Source organism: Callithrix jacchus, chromosome 7 (genome assembly GCF_049354715.1).
Source record: "Callithrix jacchus isolate 240 chromosome 7, calJac240_pri, whole genome shotgun sequence".
In the NCBI taxonomy this organism is placed as follows: domain Eukaryota; kingdom Metazoa; phylum Chordata; class Mammalia; order Primates; family Cebidae; genus Callithrix; species Callithrix jacchus.
Genome location: NC_133508.1, coordinates 77,732,203 through 77,750,193, shown reverse-complemented (window position 1 = coordinate 77,750,193; position 17,991 = coordinate 77,732,203). Strand labels below are relative to the sequence as shown.

At 39.9% G+C, this 17,991-nt stretch overlaps 1 protein-coding gene across 21 annotated transcripts in view; it reads left to right on the top strand.

Annotated features, from left to right (window-relative positions):
- The window catches only part of SCMH1 (Scm polycomb group protein homolog 1), a 232,838-nt gene that overhangs the window by 47,093 nt on the left and 167,754 nt on the right, over positions 1-17,991 (top strand). For 12 of the 21 annotated variants that reach the window (XR_013519963.1, XR_013519965.1, XM_078331399.1 and 9 more), the window contains exons 3-4: positions 13,585-13,653; positions 14,119-14,142. Coding sequence is in view for 7 of the 21 variants with exons in the window: in XM_035251035.3 (XP_035106926.1) it covers positions 13,585-13,653; positions 14,119-14,142 (93 nt within the window). In the remaining 14 variants the exon portion in view is untranslated. Of the gene's footprint in view, positions 1-13,584; positions 13,654-14,118; positions 14,143-15,072; positions 15,280-17,991 lie in introns of all 21 variants that reach the window. The other 9 variants (XR_013519964.1, XM_078331397.1, XM_035251028.3 and 6 more) reach the window with 1 other exon arrangement.

Sequence of the window (17,991 nt, the reverse complement as noted above, 5' to 3'; positions counted from 1 at the left end):
TGTGGTAGGCTCTTAATTGCTGCCTCGACTTCTGACCTTGTTATTGGTCTATTCATAGTTTCAGCTTCCTCCTGGTTTAGGCTTGGGAGGGCACAAGTGTCCAGGAGTTTATCCATTTCTTCCAGGTTTACTAGTTTATGTGCATAGAGTTGTTTGTAATATTCTCTGATGATGGTTTGAATTTCTGTGGAATCTGTGGTGATTTCCCCTTTATCGTTTTTTTATTGCATCTATTTGGTTATTCTCTCTTTTCTTCTTTATCAATCTGGCTAGTGGTCTGTCTATCTTGTTGATCTTTTCAAAAAACCAGCTCTTGGATTTGTTGATTTTTTGAAGGGTTTCTCGTGTCTCTATCTCCTTTAGTTCTGCTCTGATCTTAGTTATTTCTTGTCTTCTGCTAGTTTTGAGTCTTTTTGATCTTGCTCCTCCAGCTCTTTCAATTTTGACGTTAGGGTGTCAATTTTGGATCTCTCCACTCTTCTCATGTGGGCACTTAAAGCTATATATTTTCCTCTAGAGACTGCTTTAAATGTGTCCCAGAGATTCTAGTATGTTGTGTCTTCGTTCTCATTGGTTTCGAAGAACTTCTTTATTTCTACCTTCATTTCATTGTTTATCCAGTCAACATTCAAGAGCCAGTTGTTCAGTTTCCATGAAGCTGTGCAGTTCTGAGTTTGTTTCTGAATTCTGAGTTCTAACTTGATTGCACTGTGGTCTGAGAGACTCTTTGTTATGTTTTCAGTTGTTTTGCATTTGCTGAGGAGTGCTTTACTTCCAATTATGTGGTCAATTTTAGAGTAGGTGTGATGTGGTGCTGAGAAGAATGTATATTCTGTGGATTTGGGGTGGAGAGTTCTGTAAATGTCTATCAGGTTTGCTTGTTTCAGGTCTGAGTTCAAGTCCTGGATATCCTTGTTAATTTTCTGTCTGGTTGATCTGTCTAATATTGACAGTGGAGTGTTAAAGTCTCTCACTATTATTGTGTGGGTGTCTAAGTCTCTTTGTAAGTCATTAAGAACTTGCCTTATATATCTGGGTGCTCCTGTATTGGGTCCCTATATATTTAGGATCGTTAGCTCTTCTTGTTGTATCGATCCTTTTACCATTATGTAATGTCCTTTGTCTCTTTTGATCTTTGTTGCTTTAAAGTCTATTTCATCAGAGACGAGAATTGCAACTCCTGCTTTTTTTTTGCTCTCTATTTGCTCGGTAAATCTTTCTCCATTTTTTTATTTTGAGCCTTTGTGTATCCTTGCATGTGAGATGGGTTTCCTGGATACAGCACACTGATGGGTTTTGACTTTTTATCCAATTTGCCAGTCTGTCTTTTGATTGGTGCATTTAACCCATTTACATTTAGGGTTAATATTGTTATGTGTGAATTTCATATTGCCATTTTGATGCTAGCTTACTGTTTTGCCTGTTAGTTGATGCAGATTCTTCATTTCGTTGATGCTCTTTAGCATTTGGTATGTTTTTGGAATGGCTGGTACTGGTTGTTCCTTTCTATGTGTAGTGCCTCCTTCAGGAGCTCTTGTAAAGCAGACCTGGTGGTGACAGAATCTCTGAGTACTTGCTTGTTCGCAAAGGATTTTATTTTTCCTTCACTTCTGAAGCTCAGTTTGGCTGGATATGAAATTCTGGGTTGAAAGTTCTTTTCTTTAAAGATGTTGAATATTGGCCCCCACTCTCTTCTGGCTTGTAGGGTTTCTGCCAAGAGATCTGCGGTGAATCTGATTGGCTTCCCTTTGTGGGTGACCTGACCTTTCTCTCTGGCTGCCCTTAGCATTTTCTCCTTCATTTCAACCCTGGTGAATCTGACAATTATGTGCCTTGTGGTGGTTCTTCTTGCGGAATATCTTTGTGGTGTTCTCTGTATTTCCTGGACTTGAATATTGGCCTGCCTTGCTAGGCTGGAGAAATTTTCCTGGATAATATCCTGAAGAGTATTTTCCAGCTTGGATTCATTCTCTTCGTCACATTCAGGTACACCTATCAAACCTAGATTAGGTCTCTTCACATAGTCCCACATTTCTTGGAGACTTTGTTCATTCCTTTTTGAACTTTTTTCTCTAATCTTGGCTTCTTGTTTTATTTCACTGAGTTGATCTTCGATTTCTGATATCCTTTCTTCTGCTTGGTCAGTTCGGCTGTTGAAACTTGTGCATGCTTTGCGAAGTTCTCATGTCGTGTTTTTCAGCTCCTTCAATTCACTCATATTCCTCTCTAAGTTGTCCATTCTTGTTATCATTTCCTCAAATCTTTTTTCAAGGTTCTTAGTTTCTTTGCATTGAGTTAGAACATATTTTTAGCTCACAGAAGTTTCTCATTACCCACCTTCTGAAGTCTGATTCTGTCATTTCATCCCACTCTTTCTCCTTCCAGCTTTGTTCCCTTGCTGGTGAGGAGTTGTGGTCCCTTGTAGGAGGCGAGGTGTTCTGGTTTTGGGTGCTTTTCTCCTTTTTGCGCTGGTTTCTTACCATCTTTGTGGATTTATCCACCTGTCGTCTGAGTAGTTGTTGATTCTTCGATTGGGTCTCTGAGTGGACGTCCAGATTGTTGATGATGCAGTATTTCTGTTTCTTAGTTTTCCTTCTAACAGTCTGGCCTCTCTGCTGTAGGACTGCTGAGGTCCACTCCAGGCCCTGCTTGCCTGGGGATCACCTGTAGCAGCTGCGGAACCGTGAAGGTTGCTACCCGTTTCTTCTTCTATCTTTGTCCCTAAATGATGTCCGCCAAATGTCAGTCTGATCAGTCTTTTGTGAGGTGACTCTTTGGATATGTGGGGGTCAAGGAGCTTCTTGAGGAGACTGTCTGTACTTTATACCTGAGGAGACAGTCTGCTCTTTATAGGAGCTCAAGTGCTGAGCTGTGAGATCCGTTGTTCATTCAGGGCTGCTAGGCAGGTACGTTTAAGTCTGCTGCAGCAGAACTCATAAAGCCCCTTTTTTATCCTCAGGTGCTCTGTCCTGGGGAGTTAGGGCTTTATTTGTGAGTATCCGTTGCACTGTCCTGCCCAGCAAGGAGGCAGTCTAATCACTGCCTGCCTGTAGTGGTTATGCTGAGCTGCTGTGGGCTGTGCCCTGCTACTGTGGGCTCCGCCCTGCTGCTGTGTGTAATTCGCCGTAGTCCTTTTTATATGGGTGTGGTTAGAGCTGCCGTGGTGATGATGGCCCGCCTCTATAGTGGTGGACTCTCTCTGTTATTGTGGGTTGCCTTGGCAACGGCAGGCTGCGTCAGCAATGGCAGTGTACCTCAATAGGGGTCGAGTGCCTCGGTAATGGCAGACGCCCCTCCCCCACCGAGCTGCACCGTCCTGGGTTCAGCTGTGTTTGCCGTGAAACTCTCAACCCTGAACATTTCCAATTGCTGTTTTGTTTGTTTTTGTGGGGGTGGGACCCACCGAGCCTGATCATTTGGCTCCCTGCCTCAGAGCCTTTTTTTTTTCTTTTTTTTTTTAAGTTGAACAGTTGATTCTCTCCCAGGTGCTCCAGTCGCCTGCTGAAAGGGCGCCGGGATCTGTGTGATTTCCCATGCAGTGACCCACTGCGCTGGCTGGAACCACATTGCTGCCCAAGAATCTCCTGGCCTGGCTTTCTGTTTGAGTCCTGTTCAATCAGATGAATGTGCTAATCTGCCTTCTGAAATCTCCAATTGCCAGTTTAACAGAGCAACCAAACCAATGAATTTTGTATGGAGTGCCGCTGCGCTGCAGCCCCGGCCCAAACAGCCACGCCAGTCCAAACAGCCAGACTGGCAGCCTGTGCAGCTCCTACACCTGGGAATCTCCTGGTCTGTGGGCAATAAAGATCTGTCTGGAAATGCGGTGTGCACTCACCATCTGCGGTTTCACTGGGAGCTGCAATCCTGAGTTGGTCCTACAGCGCCATCTTCCCCCAAGAGTCTTATTTCTTCCTAGAAGCTCCCTTTTCATTATTTGGTTGTTTGTTGTTGTTGTTTGTTTTGAGACAGGGTCTTGCTCTGTTTCTTAGGCTGGAGTGCAGTGGCATAATCATGGCTTACTGCCATCTGGACCTCCTGGGCCCAAGCACTCCTCTCACCACAGCCTCTTGAGTAGCTGGGACCACAGATATATGCTACCATACCCAGCTATAATTTTTAAGTTTTTCTGTAGAGACCAGGTCTCACTATGTTGCTCAGACTGGTCTCAAACTCCTGGCCTTAATGAATCCTCCTGCCTTGGCCTCCCAAAGTGCTGGGATAACAGGTGTGGGCCACCAAACTTTTTGAACTATTTGATGCCTTTCTGCCCTTAACTGTTTGTTATTTTGTTCATTTTGCTGCATAATTGAGTATGGATTTTTTTTTTCTTTTCTTTCTTTGTTGTTTTGTTTTGTTTGAGACAGGGTCTTGCTCTGTTGCCCAGGCTAGACTAATTTTTCTAAATTGCATTAGTTGCTTTTTTTTTTTTTTTTTTTTGAGACGGAGTTTCACTCTTGTTACCCAGGCTGGAGTGCAATGGCGCGATCTCGGCTCACCACAACCTCCGCCTCCTGGGTTCAGGCAATTCTCCAGCCTCAGCCTCCTGAGTAGCTGGGATTACAGGCACGCGCCACCATGCCCAGCTAATTTTTTGTATCTTCACCATGTTGACCAGGATGGTCTCGATATCTTGACCTCGTGATCCACCCGCCTCGGCCTCCCAAAGTGCTGGGATTACAGGCTTGAGCCACCACACCCGGCCGCATTAGTTGCTTTTGAATATTATTTCGCTGATGATCTTTCAGCCTGGTTTCAATTTGTTGTAGCTTCCTTGAACCAATTTTGTGTATACTGGTAACTCATCTTTACTTAAGCAATATAGCACTAAAAACATGGAATATATATTGTATATTTAATTTTTTTTTTTGAGACAGAGTGTCACTCTTATTGCCTGGGCTAGAGTGTAATGGTGCATTTTATGTTTTAAATGCTCACCCTGACCTAGTATTAGTCACGGTTCTTCCCCAAAACAGAAACAATGGAAGCTAGGTAGGTAGGTAAAGAGAGAGATTTATCGTAGGACTTGGCTCACAGCTTCCACTGAGGGCCTACATCCTAAACCTCTCAGCTCTGGGAGAAGAGGGGATTGGCTTATGCAGATCCCTAGACCTTTGCAGGAAAAAAACAGCAGATTTATACTGTTGTGAAAGCTGTGAAAGTTGAGGTACTCAGTTTGTGGACAAACTCTTCCAAGGCTGGTGCTGGGTTAGTATTTGACTGCCCCTAAATTTCCCCGGTGTAAGTTAGTTAGAAGACAAACAACCAAGAAGAGCAGAAGCACATCCATGGACTTTATTCCCCAGGAGCAGTGCAGAGAAGGGGCTTAAAGTATAGCCCCCTGTTTTTCCCCAGAAGGACTTTATGACACACACTTCTGGTGACTGCTTGCCAGCCTGGCATCTAATTAACTTGCATTGAGGAATTCAAGGGGTGGACAAATAATTAACCTGACACCACCCTGATAGGCATATGTCCACACAACGAGTGCCCCAACTGTTACAGCTATCTCCCAAAGGACAACATCCTAAACATCTTAGTTCTGGGAGCCAAGGGGACTAGGCATATATGAATTTTTCTAGATCAGAGAAACAAGGGGGTGGTTTTAAATAGGTGTACAAATACCTTCAGAGGCTATACCTCCTATGAGCAGTACAGAAAGGAAGTAGGAAAATGTAGCTCTCATGTGTTCTCCAGAAGGGGCTTATAGCACACACTTCCAGTGGCTACTTGACAGCCTGGTTTCTAATGAACTTGCATTTGGCAGCTGAGGGGAAAACAAGGAGTAGCCCTCTAGCTAATCTCAGTGATAAATCCAAGCCTACTGATTCTTCCTGGAAGGAATTTGGTCAGGCCTCAAGTGACACAACATCTATAGCTTTCATCCAAGGGACAAGCTTTGGGAGTCAGTGGAGTTTTGCATTCCTAAATAGCCTTAGACCACAGCAAACAAAGAGGTGGACATATAGCAGGCCCACTTCTACTGGCTTCTCCTCAGGATCAGTGGGTGCAGCTTGAACGTGAGTACAAGTTTTTGCCACAGACCATCTCCCTAGCTTAGTGCAGAGAGAGTGGGACATAAATGCTCAGGCTCAGCTGTAAAGATAGAAGGAAATAGAAAACACATTCAGCACCTTAATATCCTCAGCTACATCTAGAGATTTTGGCTCCTGTTGTGTGGTATTGACAGAATGTGGCACATCCTAAGCTCGAGGGACTATCAACAAAGAGACAGCAGTCTGAATAAACACAGAGATTGGAGAGCACCTTACAATTTTTGGCTGGATGGATTATTGAGATCCTTCTCTTATGTGAAGCTGGTCTGACAAGTCTGAGAGAGGTTATATCCTTATTTAATGCATAGAAGCTAACACAAAAATCAAAAGAGAATCTGTTTAAAAAAAAAACAAAACAATAAAAATCAAGACAAATCTCCAGAAGACAACACAAGTGAAATAGAGATATGTGATTTACCTGACAGAGAATTTAAGATAATGGTTATAAATATGTTCACTGAAGTCAAACGAACAATGAAAGAACAGACTAATAACTTTGAAAAAGAGATAGAAAATATACAATAGTACAAAATAGACATCAAAGATGTGAAAAATACTGTAACTGAACTAAAAAATTCAATAGAGGTGTTTAACAGCAGATTAGATGAAGCAGAAGAAAGAATTGATGAAATAAAAGACAGGTCACTGAAAATCATCCCATCTGAGCAAAAAGAAAAAAGAATGAAAAGGATAAAGATAGTTTACAAGACTGTGGGACATCATCAAGTCAGACAACATATGTATTATTGATGTGTCAGAAAGAGAAGAAATAAAATATAGTCAAGTCATGTCAAAAAACAAACTTCTCAAGCCTGAGGAAGGAAATAGAAAGCCAGATTCAGGAAGCCCAAAGAACACCAAATAAGATGAACCCCAAAAGATCCACACCAAGGCATGTTATAATCAAATTATGAATTAAAGATAGAGTTGAAAGCAGCAAAGGAAAAGTGAATTGTCACATATAAAGAACCACCCTAAGGCTATCAGTGGATTTCTCAGCAGAAACCTTGCAGACCAGAAGAGAGTAGGATGATGTATTAAAAAGGAAAAAAAGAAGCACTGCCAACAATGCATACCATACCCATTAATCCTGTCTTCCAAAAACAAAGGGACGATCAAGACTTTGTCAAAAAAATAGCAGATAATTTATCCCCACAACCTTACAAGAAATGCTAAAGAGAATTCCTCAAGCTGAAGGAAGAGAACATTAATCAGTAATGTGAGAACATATGAAAGTATAAAACTCCCTGAAATAGGAGATATTACCATTGATAACATAGAAATATTAAGGATAAGGAAAGACTTTATGAACAATTTTAAGTCAACAAATTGGACAACCAGAAGAAATTAATACATTGCTAGAAACATAGAGCTTACCAAGACTGAATCACAAAGCAGTTGGAAATCTGAATAGACCAACTATGAGTAGTGAGATTCAATCAATAATTAAAAGTCTCCTATCAAATTAAAGCCTAATGGCATCACAGCTGAATTTCACCAGACACTTAAAGAATAACCCATACCAGTCCTTCTCAAACTCCTCTAAAGAGTTGAAGAGGAGGAGGCTGAGGCAGGAGAATTGCCTGAACCCAGGAGGCGGAGGTTGCCGTGAGCCGAGATCGCACCATTGCACTCCAGCCTGGGTAACAAGCGCGAAACTCCGTCTCAAAAAAAAAGTTGAAGAGGAAGAAATTCTTTAAAATTCATTTATGAGGCCAGGAGTACCTTTTGATACCAAAGCCTGACAAAGATATGACAAAAAAAGAAAACTATATCTCCCTTCATTTGAATGGTAAGAAGAAAAAGAAGACTTCAGACCAGTCTCACTGATGAACATGGATGAAAAAATCTTCAACAAAATGCTAAGAAACCATATTCAAGAGTACATTAAAAGGATCATTCACCATGATCAAGTGGAATTTGCCCTTGGGATGCAAGGCTGGTTCAACATATCCAAATGAATAAATGTGACTTACCATATAACAGAATGAAGGACAAAAATCACATGATCATCTCAATAGATGGAGAAAATGCATTTCACAAAATTCAACATCCTTTCATGATGAAAACTCTCATTATATTAGGTATAGAAGGAATGTTCTTTAACACAATAAAGGCCATATATGACAATCTCATAGCTAACATTGTACTCAGTGGTAGAAGTTGAAGGCTTTTCCTATAAGATCTAGAAAAAGACAAGGATGCCCACTCTTACAACTTGTGTTCAACACAATACCAGAAGTCCTAGCCTGAGCAATTAGGCAAGAAAAAGAGATAAAAGGCATCCAAATAGGAAATGGTGAAATGAAATTGTCTCTGTTTGCTGACAACATGATTTTACATATTGAAAATTACTATACCAAAACATCATTTGAATTAAACAAATCCCATGAAGTTGCAGATACAAAATCAACTTTAAAAATTAGTAGCATTTCTATACACTAACAGGGAACTTTCTGAAAGAGGAATTAAGAAAATCCCATTTACAATAGCAATTCCATTTATAATACCATTTACTTCTAAGTAAAATACTTAGAAGTAACTTTAACCAAGGAAGTGAAAGATCTGTATACTGAAAACTGTAAGACACTGATGAAAGAAATTAAAGATACCACAAATAAGTGGAAAGATAGCCAGTGTTTATGGATGGGAAGAATTAATATTGTGAAAATATTTATACCACCCAAAGAAATCTACAGATTTAATGCAATTGCCATCAAAATTCTAATGTCATTCTTCATAGAAGTAGCTGAAATTCCTGTGGAACCACAAAATATTCCAAATACCCAAACAATCTTGACCAAAAAGAACAAAGCTGGAGACATCACACTACTGTATTGCAAAATATATTACAAAGCTATAGTAATCAAAAAAGCATGGTTCTGGCCTAAAAACAGTCTACCAAAGAAATAGGACAGAGAACCTAGAAATAAACCCACACATCTGCAGTCAATTGCTTTTGGACAAGAACACACGTTGGGGAAAGCACAATCTGTTCAAAAAATGGTATTGGGAAAACTGGTTATCCACATACAGAAGAATGAAAGTGGATCTTTATCTCATCCCTTATACAAGGATCAACTCAAAATGGATTAAAGACTTGAAACTATGAAACTGAAATTATAAGACTGCTACGGTCTGGATGGAGATTTCTTTGATATGAACTCAAAAGCATCAGCAATAAAAGTAAAAATAGACAAATGGAATTGCATTAAAGTGAAAAGCTACCACACAAAAAATGAAACAACCCACAGGTTGGGAGGAAATATTCGCAAGTCATACATTGGAGAAGGGACTAATATCTGAAATTTACTAGGAACTTAAACTACTCAGTAACAAGAAAACAACTCTAGTAAAAATAAGCAAAGGACTTGAATAGACATTTTTTCAAAAGAAAACATGTAAGCGAGCAACAGATATATGAAAAAATGTCCAACATCACTAATCATCAGAGAGATACAAATGAAAACCACAGTGAGATATCCTACAGCCAACAACTGTTAGGTTAGCTATTATCAGAAAAATGAAAGATAAATGTTGGCAAGGATTTGAAGAAAAAAGAACCCTTATACACTGTTATGGATATTGCAAGTTAGCACAGCCATTTTGAAAAACAGGATGGAGGTTCCCCAAAACACTAAAAATGAAATTACTATGTTTCATCAATCCCACTGCTGGCTGTATACCCAAAGGAAATGAAATCAGTATGTTGAAGGGATAGCTTCTGTCTGCATGCTCATATTCATTGTAGTAGTATTCACAATAGCCAAGATTTGGAAATAACTTAAGTGAGTATCAGTATATGAATGGATTTAAAAATGTGGTATATATGCACAATGGAATATTATTCTGCCTTAAAAATATGTCATTTTTGACAACACGAATGAACCTAGAGGATATAATATTGAGTAACATAAGTCAGGCACACAAATATTATATAATTTCACATGTAGAATCTAAAAAAGTCTAACTTATAGAAGTAGAGAGTAGAATGGTGATAACCAGAGGCTGGGAGGGGAGGGGTGGGTGTGGAAAAAGGGAAACATTGGTCAACAGTACAAAGTTATGGTTAGATAGGAGGAGTAGTTCTGGTGTTCTGTTGCAGAGCATGTTGACTGTAGTTAATAATAATGTATTTTTCAAAATAGCTAAAGAGAGAATTTTAAATGTTCTCACCACAAAGAAATTAAAAATATTTGAAGTGATGAATATACTAATTGCTATACTGTGGTTTGATCATTCCACAATGTATACATATATTGAAACATCACTTTGTACCCCATAAATATATAAAATTATTGTTGGTCAATTAAAAATAATAGCACAAAAAAAGGGGGATATTTGCAAAGTCTTTTAGAGGATGAGAGACTATGGGACCTGCAGCTAAAATGGAGGGATGGTTTTTGATAAAAATAGAGACATTTCATCCACAGTAACAGGAGAGAAGTCAGAAAAAATCATGAATGAATAGGTAATTTATTCATCAAACGTTGAATGAGCACATGTTACTATACGATGCACTGGGGATCCACCACTAAACAAGATCAGGTCTCTACCGTCATGAAATGAGTGGAAGGGTCTTATCTTCATTTCTGTTTTCTCAATGAATCCAGAATTAAAGTCATCCCCTAAGAGAGTGAAGTTGAGGGAGAGAGTATATTTGGAGCTTGATGAGAGAGAGAAAGATATGATTTTTTTTTTAAGAAAATGGAAAAATAAAGATAGTGGAGAAATGTGGTATGATTTCTGGGCAGTGTAAAGTGGCATTTGAGAATTATAGCTGTGAGTTTAAAAATGAGATAAATAAGCTTGCATTTGTTTTTCTTCAGCACTGGTGAGCTGCTGGGGTAGGCACAGTGTAGGTTGATAAGTGGCTTTAACCAGATTTAGGATTGAGCCTTTAGTAGGTATACTTGACAAAAAAAAAAAAAAAAGAGATGGGAAGGAATTAAGAGTGTTTACTAGAGAATTATATTAATGAGGGACCATGGAGTCTGAGCTGGGCAAAAAGTAAAGACATGATAGGTGATTGATGGTGAGAAAGTGGTTGGGTCAGTAGATGAATCTAAATTTTCAACCAAGGAAAATATATTCCCATCATATGAGTAATGTATCTTCTTTATAGAAAATTTGAAAATATGTAAGGTTATAAAATAGAAAGTGGGGGTGGTGCCAGGGAACCCAGTACCTACCCAAAGATAATCAGCTGTTTATATTTTCTGTGTTAATTCTGTTTTTTCTAATGATAATTTCCCATGGTTGTATTAGTTTCTAGGGCTGCTGTAATAAATATCATGGACTAGGTGGCTTAAACTACAGAAATTTATTTCCTCTCAATTCTGAAGGCCAGAAGTCTAAGATGAAGGTGTTGGCAAGGTTGATTTCTTTCTTCTGAGGCCTCACTCCTTAGCTTCTGAGGCTTCTCCCTCTGTTCATTACATGGTCTTTTCTCTGTACCTGTGTCCAAACTTTCTCTTCTTATAATGACACCCGTCCATGCTGAATTAGGGACCGTTTAAAGACCCTTTCTCCAATTATTGCAGGATCCTAGGGGTGTCACTTTTATGGCTGGAAACCTGTGGCCAGTCGTGCCTTTGCCTGAGTTTTGCTTGGGCCCACTGGGCTCGTTCCATCCACTTGGCCTGGCAGGCTGCTCACGCTATCATCCTGGATACCATGCCTCCAAGGGAGACTGGAGTCAGGAATGGAGTGGTGAGGGGTGTGTGTGAGCAAGCTTGGGGTTCATCTACTGCACAGTCAGACACACCAGCTGCTGCCGTGAGGCAGGCAGCCCCAGGTACCAGCATGGGTGCCAGCTCTCTGTGAGGCTGCAGCTGGACCAGGCTCACCACAAGCAGCTTCCCTGGCTGGCACCAGGGAATGCAGTGGCGCCCAAAAGCTTGGAGACACCAGGAACCACAGGACCCTAAAGAGGGAATCACAGCCTTGGCTCTGGAAGCTCCCAGGTTTGGGCTTCCCAAAGGGCCACAGCTTTTCCTTCCTTCTCTTCGTCCACAATGTGGCAAGCAAGGGGCATGTTTCATCCCTGTTGGTGTTACAGTAACTCTTTTAGCCAAGTTCTTGTCCTGTAGCCAGGAAGAATGAGGTACACAGATAAGTAGAGGGTGAGCAAGATGAAGAGGTGCTGTATTGAGCAATAGAACAGCTCAGAGAAGACCCACAGTGCCAGGGTGTTCCAACGAGTATTCAGCTCCTAGCAGAAAGGGTAGCTCCTCTCTGCAGGTAGGTTGTCCTAACAAGTGTTCACTTCTCAGCAGTCCTCTCCAGCTCTTGGCAGAGAGGAGACCCTAGAGTATGTGGCTTCTCTCCACAGGCAGGTTGTCATGGCGTTTCTGCAGCTCTCAGCAAAGAGGAGGCCCTAGAGTGGGTGACTCCTTTCTGCATGCAGGTCGTCCAGTCATCTCTCCGTCCTCTGCTTTGCTTTGCTCTGGCCGATCCTGGGGCTTTTATGGAGCTCAGAGGGAAGGAAGTCCTGATTGGTAGCCCATGGAGCAACCATGGGCAGGCCAGGAAAAGGCACCACAAGTCCCCACTCCAGTCTGCAGGACTGGCAGTTCAGTCCCCAGCCTTCAGGCCCTCCCTGGCCTGAAGCGGGGGCCTTACCAGAGATCCACCACCTTCTGCTCAGGAACCTGTCTGCCTCCTGCTGCCATTCATAGCACCCAGGCTGTGTCCTGACTTTGCTCCAAGATCAGAGCAAGTGCCAACAGCAGGGAGAAGCCAGGCAAGGGGAGCAGGCACTTCTGATCCTGCGAGGGTAGAGGGGTCCTTCCCAGACCACCAAAAGTGCAGGGGTGTCTGGATCTGCAGCTGCATTTGGGTGGCTGCAGCTGTGCCTGTTGGGACAGGGCTCCTGCCTGCTCCACAGAGCAGGAGGTCTGGGTCTGCAGCCTCGGTTTGGGCAGCTGCAGCTGTGTGCCGAGGATGGTGAAACTCCTGCCTGTTCCCAGGCTCCCACCAGATCTCCCTGCTGTAGCCGGCATGATGACAGCAGCTGCTCCAGACAGCCCAGGACTGTTATCACAAATACAGTTACATTCTGCGGTACTGCAGAGTGGGGACTTCAGCATGAAGTTTTGGAGGATACAGTTGAGCCCATAACTAGGGTGCTATTTGTTTTTAGTGTTTTATATAATTGTGATCATTCCATGAATGTAATTTTTGTTCACATATTTTACCTAATAACATTGTAACATAAGCATTTTCCCATTTGTTCTTTAGCCTTTGTAAAAATTTAACAGCTTCAAAATACTTCGTCAAGTGATTGTATTATCAAATCTTAATCAGCCTTCTATTTTGAACATTTAGATGTTCCTTTTTTATTATTATAAATAATGCTAAAGCTTTTTACATAAAACCTTTTTCCTATATTTTGGAATATTTTTCCCTAGCATATAATCTCAGAAGTGGATTACTTTATTAAAAACTGTTAATACATACTGCCAAATTGGAAACATATTGAATCTTATATTTTCTTTCACGTGACTGTTTTTCTTTTCCCCTGCAGTGATAGACTGGAATGATGTTAGAAAACACAAATATTGTCACCAATCAGAGTCTGCATCCCAATATCAAGGTAAGGGGGAAAAAACTCCGTTTGGCATGGAAAACTTTTACTTGACATCTTCTCCCATAAAATTTTTGTTTTTAGAGGCTTCAGTTTACAAATAACTCACTGGTTATATCAGAGGCAAATATTGCAGTTTACAGAGGTATCAGTCAAAAGCAGTATACTTTGTTTTAGCTGGAAATAGGAAACCTAGATTCTGAGTATAGGTGATCCCACATTAGCTTCAAAGTTTTAGGCATAGCTGCTTAGCCTCTCTGGTTTTCTATAGTTTTTATAAGTTTAGGCTTGGGAATAAGGCAAAATTGGGTGGTGTGCTTTCACAATAACTACTAAGAATCTTAGTGTCTTTTAGGATAAGATAACTGAACTAGATAAATGCTCAATATCCTATTTTAGCCCCGAATTTCACCTTCCATTGTGTTGATATGTTTGTCTTAATAACTTATGCTCCAACGTTTTTTTCTTTACTAGAAGCTGCTGACATCCTGGAGCTAGGTAAGATACTTTTCTTGCATTTCTGTTAAATAAGGGGAATTGGTAAACCAGGGATTAGATTATAACCAGTTTTAACCAACTAGGGGAAGAATTCCATGTGTCTCTGTCTCATAAATCAGTGATTCCTGTGCTCTTGTCTGCCTAATTATCCCAGGTACTTCATCTCAGCTGTCACATCAAGTCCTGCCAGTCAGTAGGCCACAGAACAAGCTAACAAGAAGGAATGGAAGGTGGTTAATTACACAGGGTATAGGGAAGAATGGGAACTGAACCAAACTGGAAGTACTATCTTAATTTACTGAATCCAGAACTAAAACCTTCACCATCCATAAATCAGTGTTTGGTGGGATTATTCCCCCCAAAAAATTACTTGTAAGATAAATTGAACTGAAATTAAATATTTTCTGACGTTATTCACAAATAAAAACAGAAATATTAAAATATTATTAAATAAGAAGTCAGACCAATAATTACATTTGGTTTTGCTCCCTGGTTGGTGTACATCAGGACTAAGATTTGAGTAATAAAACTAGTTCTAATACTTCTCAATCAGCGTTCCTTGCATAAACATCAGTCTTAACATCTTAGAATTCTTTAAAATCCTTTTACATGTTACAGAAATATTGATATCCAGGTATCTTTATCAATTTTTGTTCAAGTATTTTGATGTATTTTGTTACAACTTGATATATATTTAGCTCTATTATTATCATTGTCTGTTTGCCTCCTCTTGCCTTTCTTTCCTGCAACGTATTACTTTCCATTGCCCACTGACACCAGAAGATAACATGAAGTAGTACAACACTAGACTAGGAGTCAGAACTAGCCTTTTTGAGAGCCAGTTCTGCCACTTAGTAACTTTGTGACTCTGATCCTTAGTTTTCTTATTTGTAAAATGGGGATAATAATCCCATTCTGCCTACTTCACAGGGTTGTAAAGAAGATTACATGAGCTAATGGATGTGAAAACATCTTAAAAACTCTCAAATACTTTTCAACTTTGGAGGATTATTATGATTTTCATTCTGTTCAGCGGCTATACTCAGACTTTACTCTAAGTCAAATCTTCTGACATTCTTTGAAGTGAAGCATTCTATGAATGTGAGCTGAAGAAATGAATGAAATGAAATAATGCAGGTAAAGGTGCCTGGCACTTGATAAATGATAGTTATTTTCTATTATTCTTTAAAACTTTCCTGAAGCTTTTTAAGGTACTGGTGTGTAGTAGAAAAGGCCTGGACATAGGAGTCAGACAGGCCTTGGTTCAAACTCCTTTTCCCACTTACCAGTTTTGTGACTTCAAGCAAATTACTTAATCTTTCTAAGCCTATTTCCTCATCTTTAAAATGGGAATAAAACCTACTTTGCAGGTTATAATGAACATGGGAGATATTGGACGTAGTTCTGGCATGGTATAGGCAAATGGAAGACAGTGATAGCCACTGCTCTTTTTGGTTTTGTCCCTAATATGAATGATAATAACAATTGTAGCTCAGTGAGAGCTTAAGGCATATTGTAAACTCTTTGTTTGATGGAGAGTTGTGAAATGTGGGTACTCAATTTAACATAGAGTATATCAGTTACTAAAAAATGTTAAAATTTGGTAGTATATTTTTCCTTGTGAGAACATTGGTTCCACAGGCATATCCTCTGATGTAAGTTAATCCTGCTTATTTCATTTTTACCATCAAGCATAAGGAGCAGCTCCAAATAGCAAACTGAAATAAAATTCAGTAGATCTGAGGAATCTCAAAGTTGGAAAAGACCATAAAATAATCTACCCTTGTCCAACATTGAAAATTCAACATTTTGAATTTTTTGTGAAATGTCTTATCTTGAACTCCTCAAGTTGTTGAGGACTTAGCACCGCCTCAGGTAATTTATTTCATATTTAGACATATTTATGGGGCCAAAATTTGCTTCTTTTTATAATTTCTGTTAGTCATCTCTCTAACTTTCTGGCCACATGAAACAGGGTTACCCTATTTTTCGCCCTGATTTTTAGAAAGAAGCTCTAGGGACTGCCTTCTCATTGCCACTCTGCCACTTTCATAGTTGAAGCCACAGTCATCTCACACCTAGCTTATTAAAACAGCTTTCTAACTAGTTTTTTTCCTCCAGCCTTGTCCCCCTCCAGCCTATTCTTTACACTACAGCCAGAATGGCTTCACCCCAAACCGTTGAATGTTTCGTCTTCTCAGTAATACAGTATATGTGGCTCTCTAATGCTGGAACACCACCTTTATCTGCAACCTTTTTTCTAAACTACTTTTTCTTTAAACTCCACTCAGCAACCATACCAAAAGATCTGCTTTTAGAACTGCTTTGTCTGGGCCTTTATAATGCTTTTCTTTCTCTGTGAAACAAACAAAAAAGAGTTTCCTTTCTCTTTGACTGACTCCTTTCACACTTTAGCTTAGAAGCCTAAAGGTTACTTCCTTTGGAAGCCTTCTGCAAGCACTATGAGCGCTCCTGTAGCACCCTCTGTCTCTCCAGTGTAGCATTTACCACATTATCTTAGTGTTGACTGTTTAGTCTCTGTCCCTCACTAGATTCTCTGTCTGTCACGAGACTGAAGCTCTGTGAGGTCAAGTATGATATTTTGATCACAGTTGTATGTCCAAGCACGCAGCACAGTGCTTTGACACAAACTATAAATATTTGTTGGCTAGCTGGCGGGCTGGATGGATGGATAATGGCTCTGAGACTTCACTTTTTTACTCATGCTAATTGTTCATGTTCCTTCAGCTGGTCCTCAGGTGACATGATTTTGGGTCTGTTTACCATCACTAGGTAATCATTTAAACTCTGATTTGCTCTCAAAGTATAGTTTGCAGAACTGTATCCCAGGTATAATTTTATTAGTCCAAGAAAGAATAGGATAATTACTTGTGTGCTTATTTTTATTCACTCAGAAACTCATATTGAGCCTCTATTAAATTTCATATACTGTGTTAATTACTAAAGATTTTAAAAATAAATATAAGCCCCCATCCATAAAGAGCTTACATAAATAATTATAGTCAAATGATGTGAACAGGATGTTATAGAAGATAGGAAATGGTAGAATTTGTCCAGCCCTTCTCTGCAAAGCCTTCTGACAGAAAATGTAAAATTTTTGCTGAGCTTTAGTCACTGAGTGTGAGTGACATGGGCAAAGATATGGGACCAAGAAAGCCATGAGTTTGTTTTAGGAAACGCTAAGGTCCTTTGTAGCTTGAATATTATGATTCTACATCTATGAAGCCTCCCAAATCCAGACCTTTCTCATATCAGGATATCTGTCTGGACCTTCCATAACACCTCTGATTTCTTTTCCTTATCTAAAACCTCTCTTTCTGTTGCCTGAGAGTCTATGTCCTTTCAGAGGGACCTGTGGTATAGTGAAAATAACACTGTCTCTAGATGCTTTATTTCTATTAAGTAAAAATTCTTCTAGTGACTTTTCCTTAATCTACAAAGAACTCCTAGAATCTGTGAGAAAACCAAAGAATGTCTCAGCAGAAAAATGGCTAAATAAAATATAAACTGGCTGATAAGCCTAAAGAGACCTTTGACTTTATTAATAATCAAAGAATTGCAAATAAAATTATGATAGTATTTTACTTTTTCACTGATAAGATTTGTCAAAATTATAGAAATTGTTAAAACACAATGTTAGCAAATATGTGGTAAACACACTCATGTACTTTTGATAGGAATAGAAATTGAGTCTGGGCAAAATAGTGAAATCTTATCTCTACTAAAAAGAAAAGAATTAGCCAGGCATGGTGGCGCACACCTGTAGTCCTGGCTACTCTGGAGACTGAGGTGGGAGGATTGCTTGGAGTCCAGGAGTTTGGGCTTATA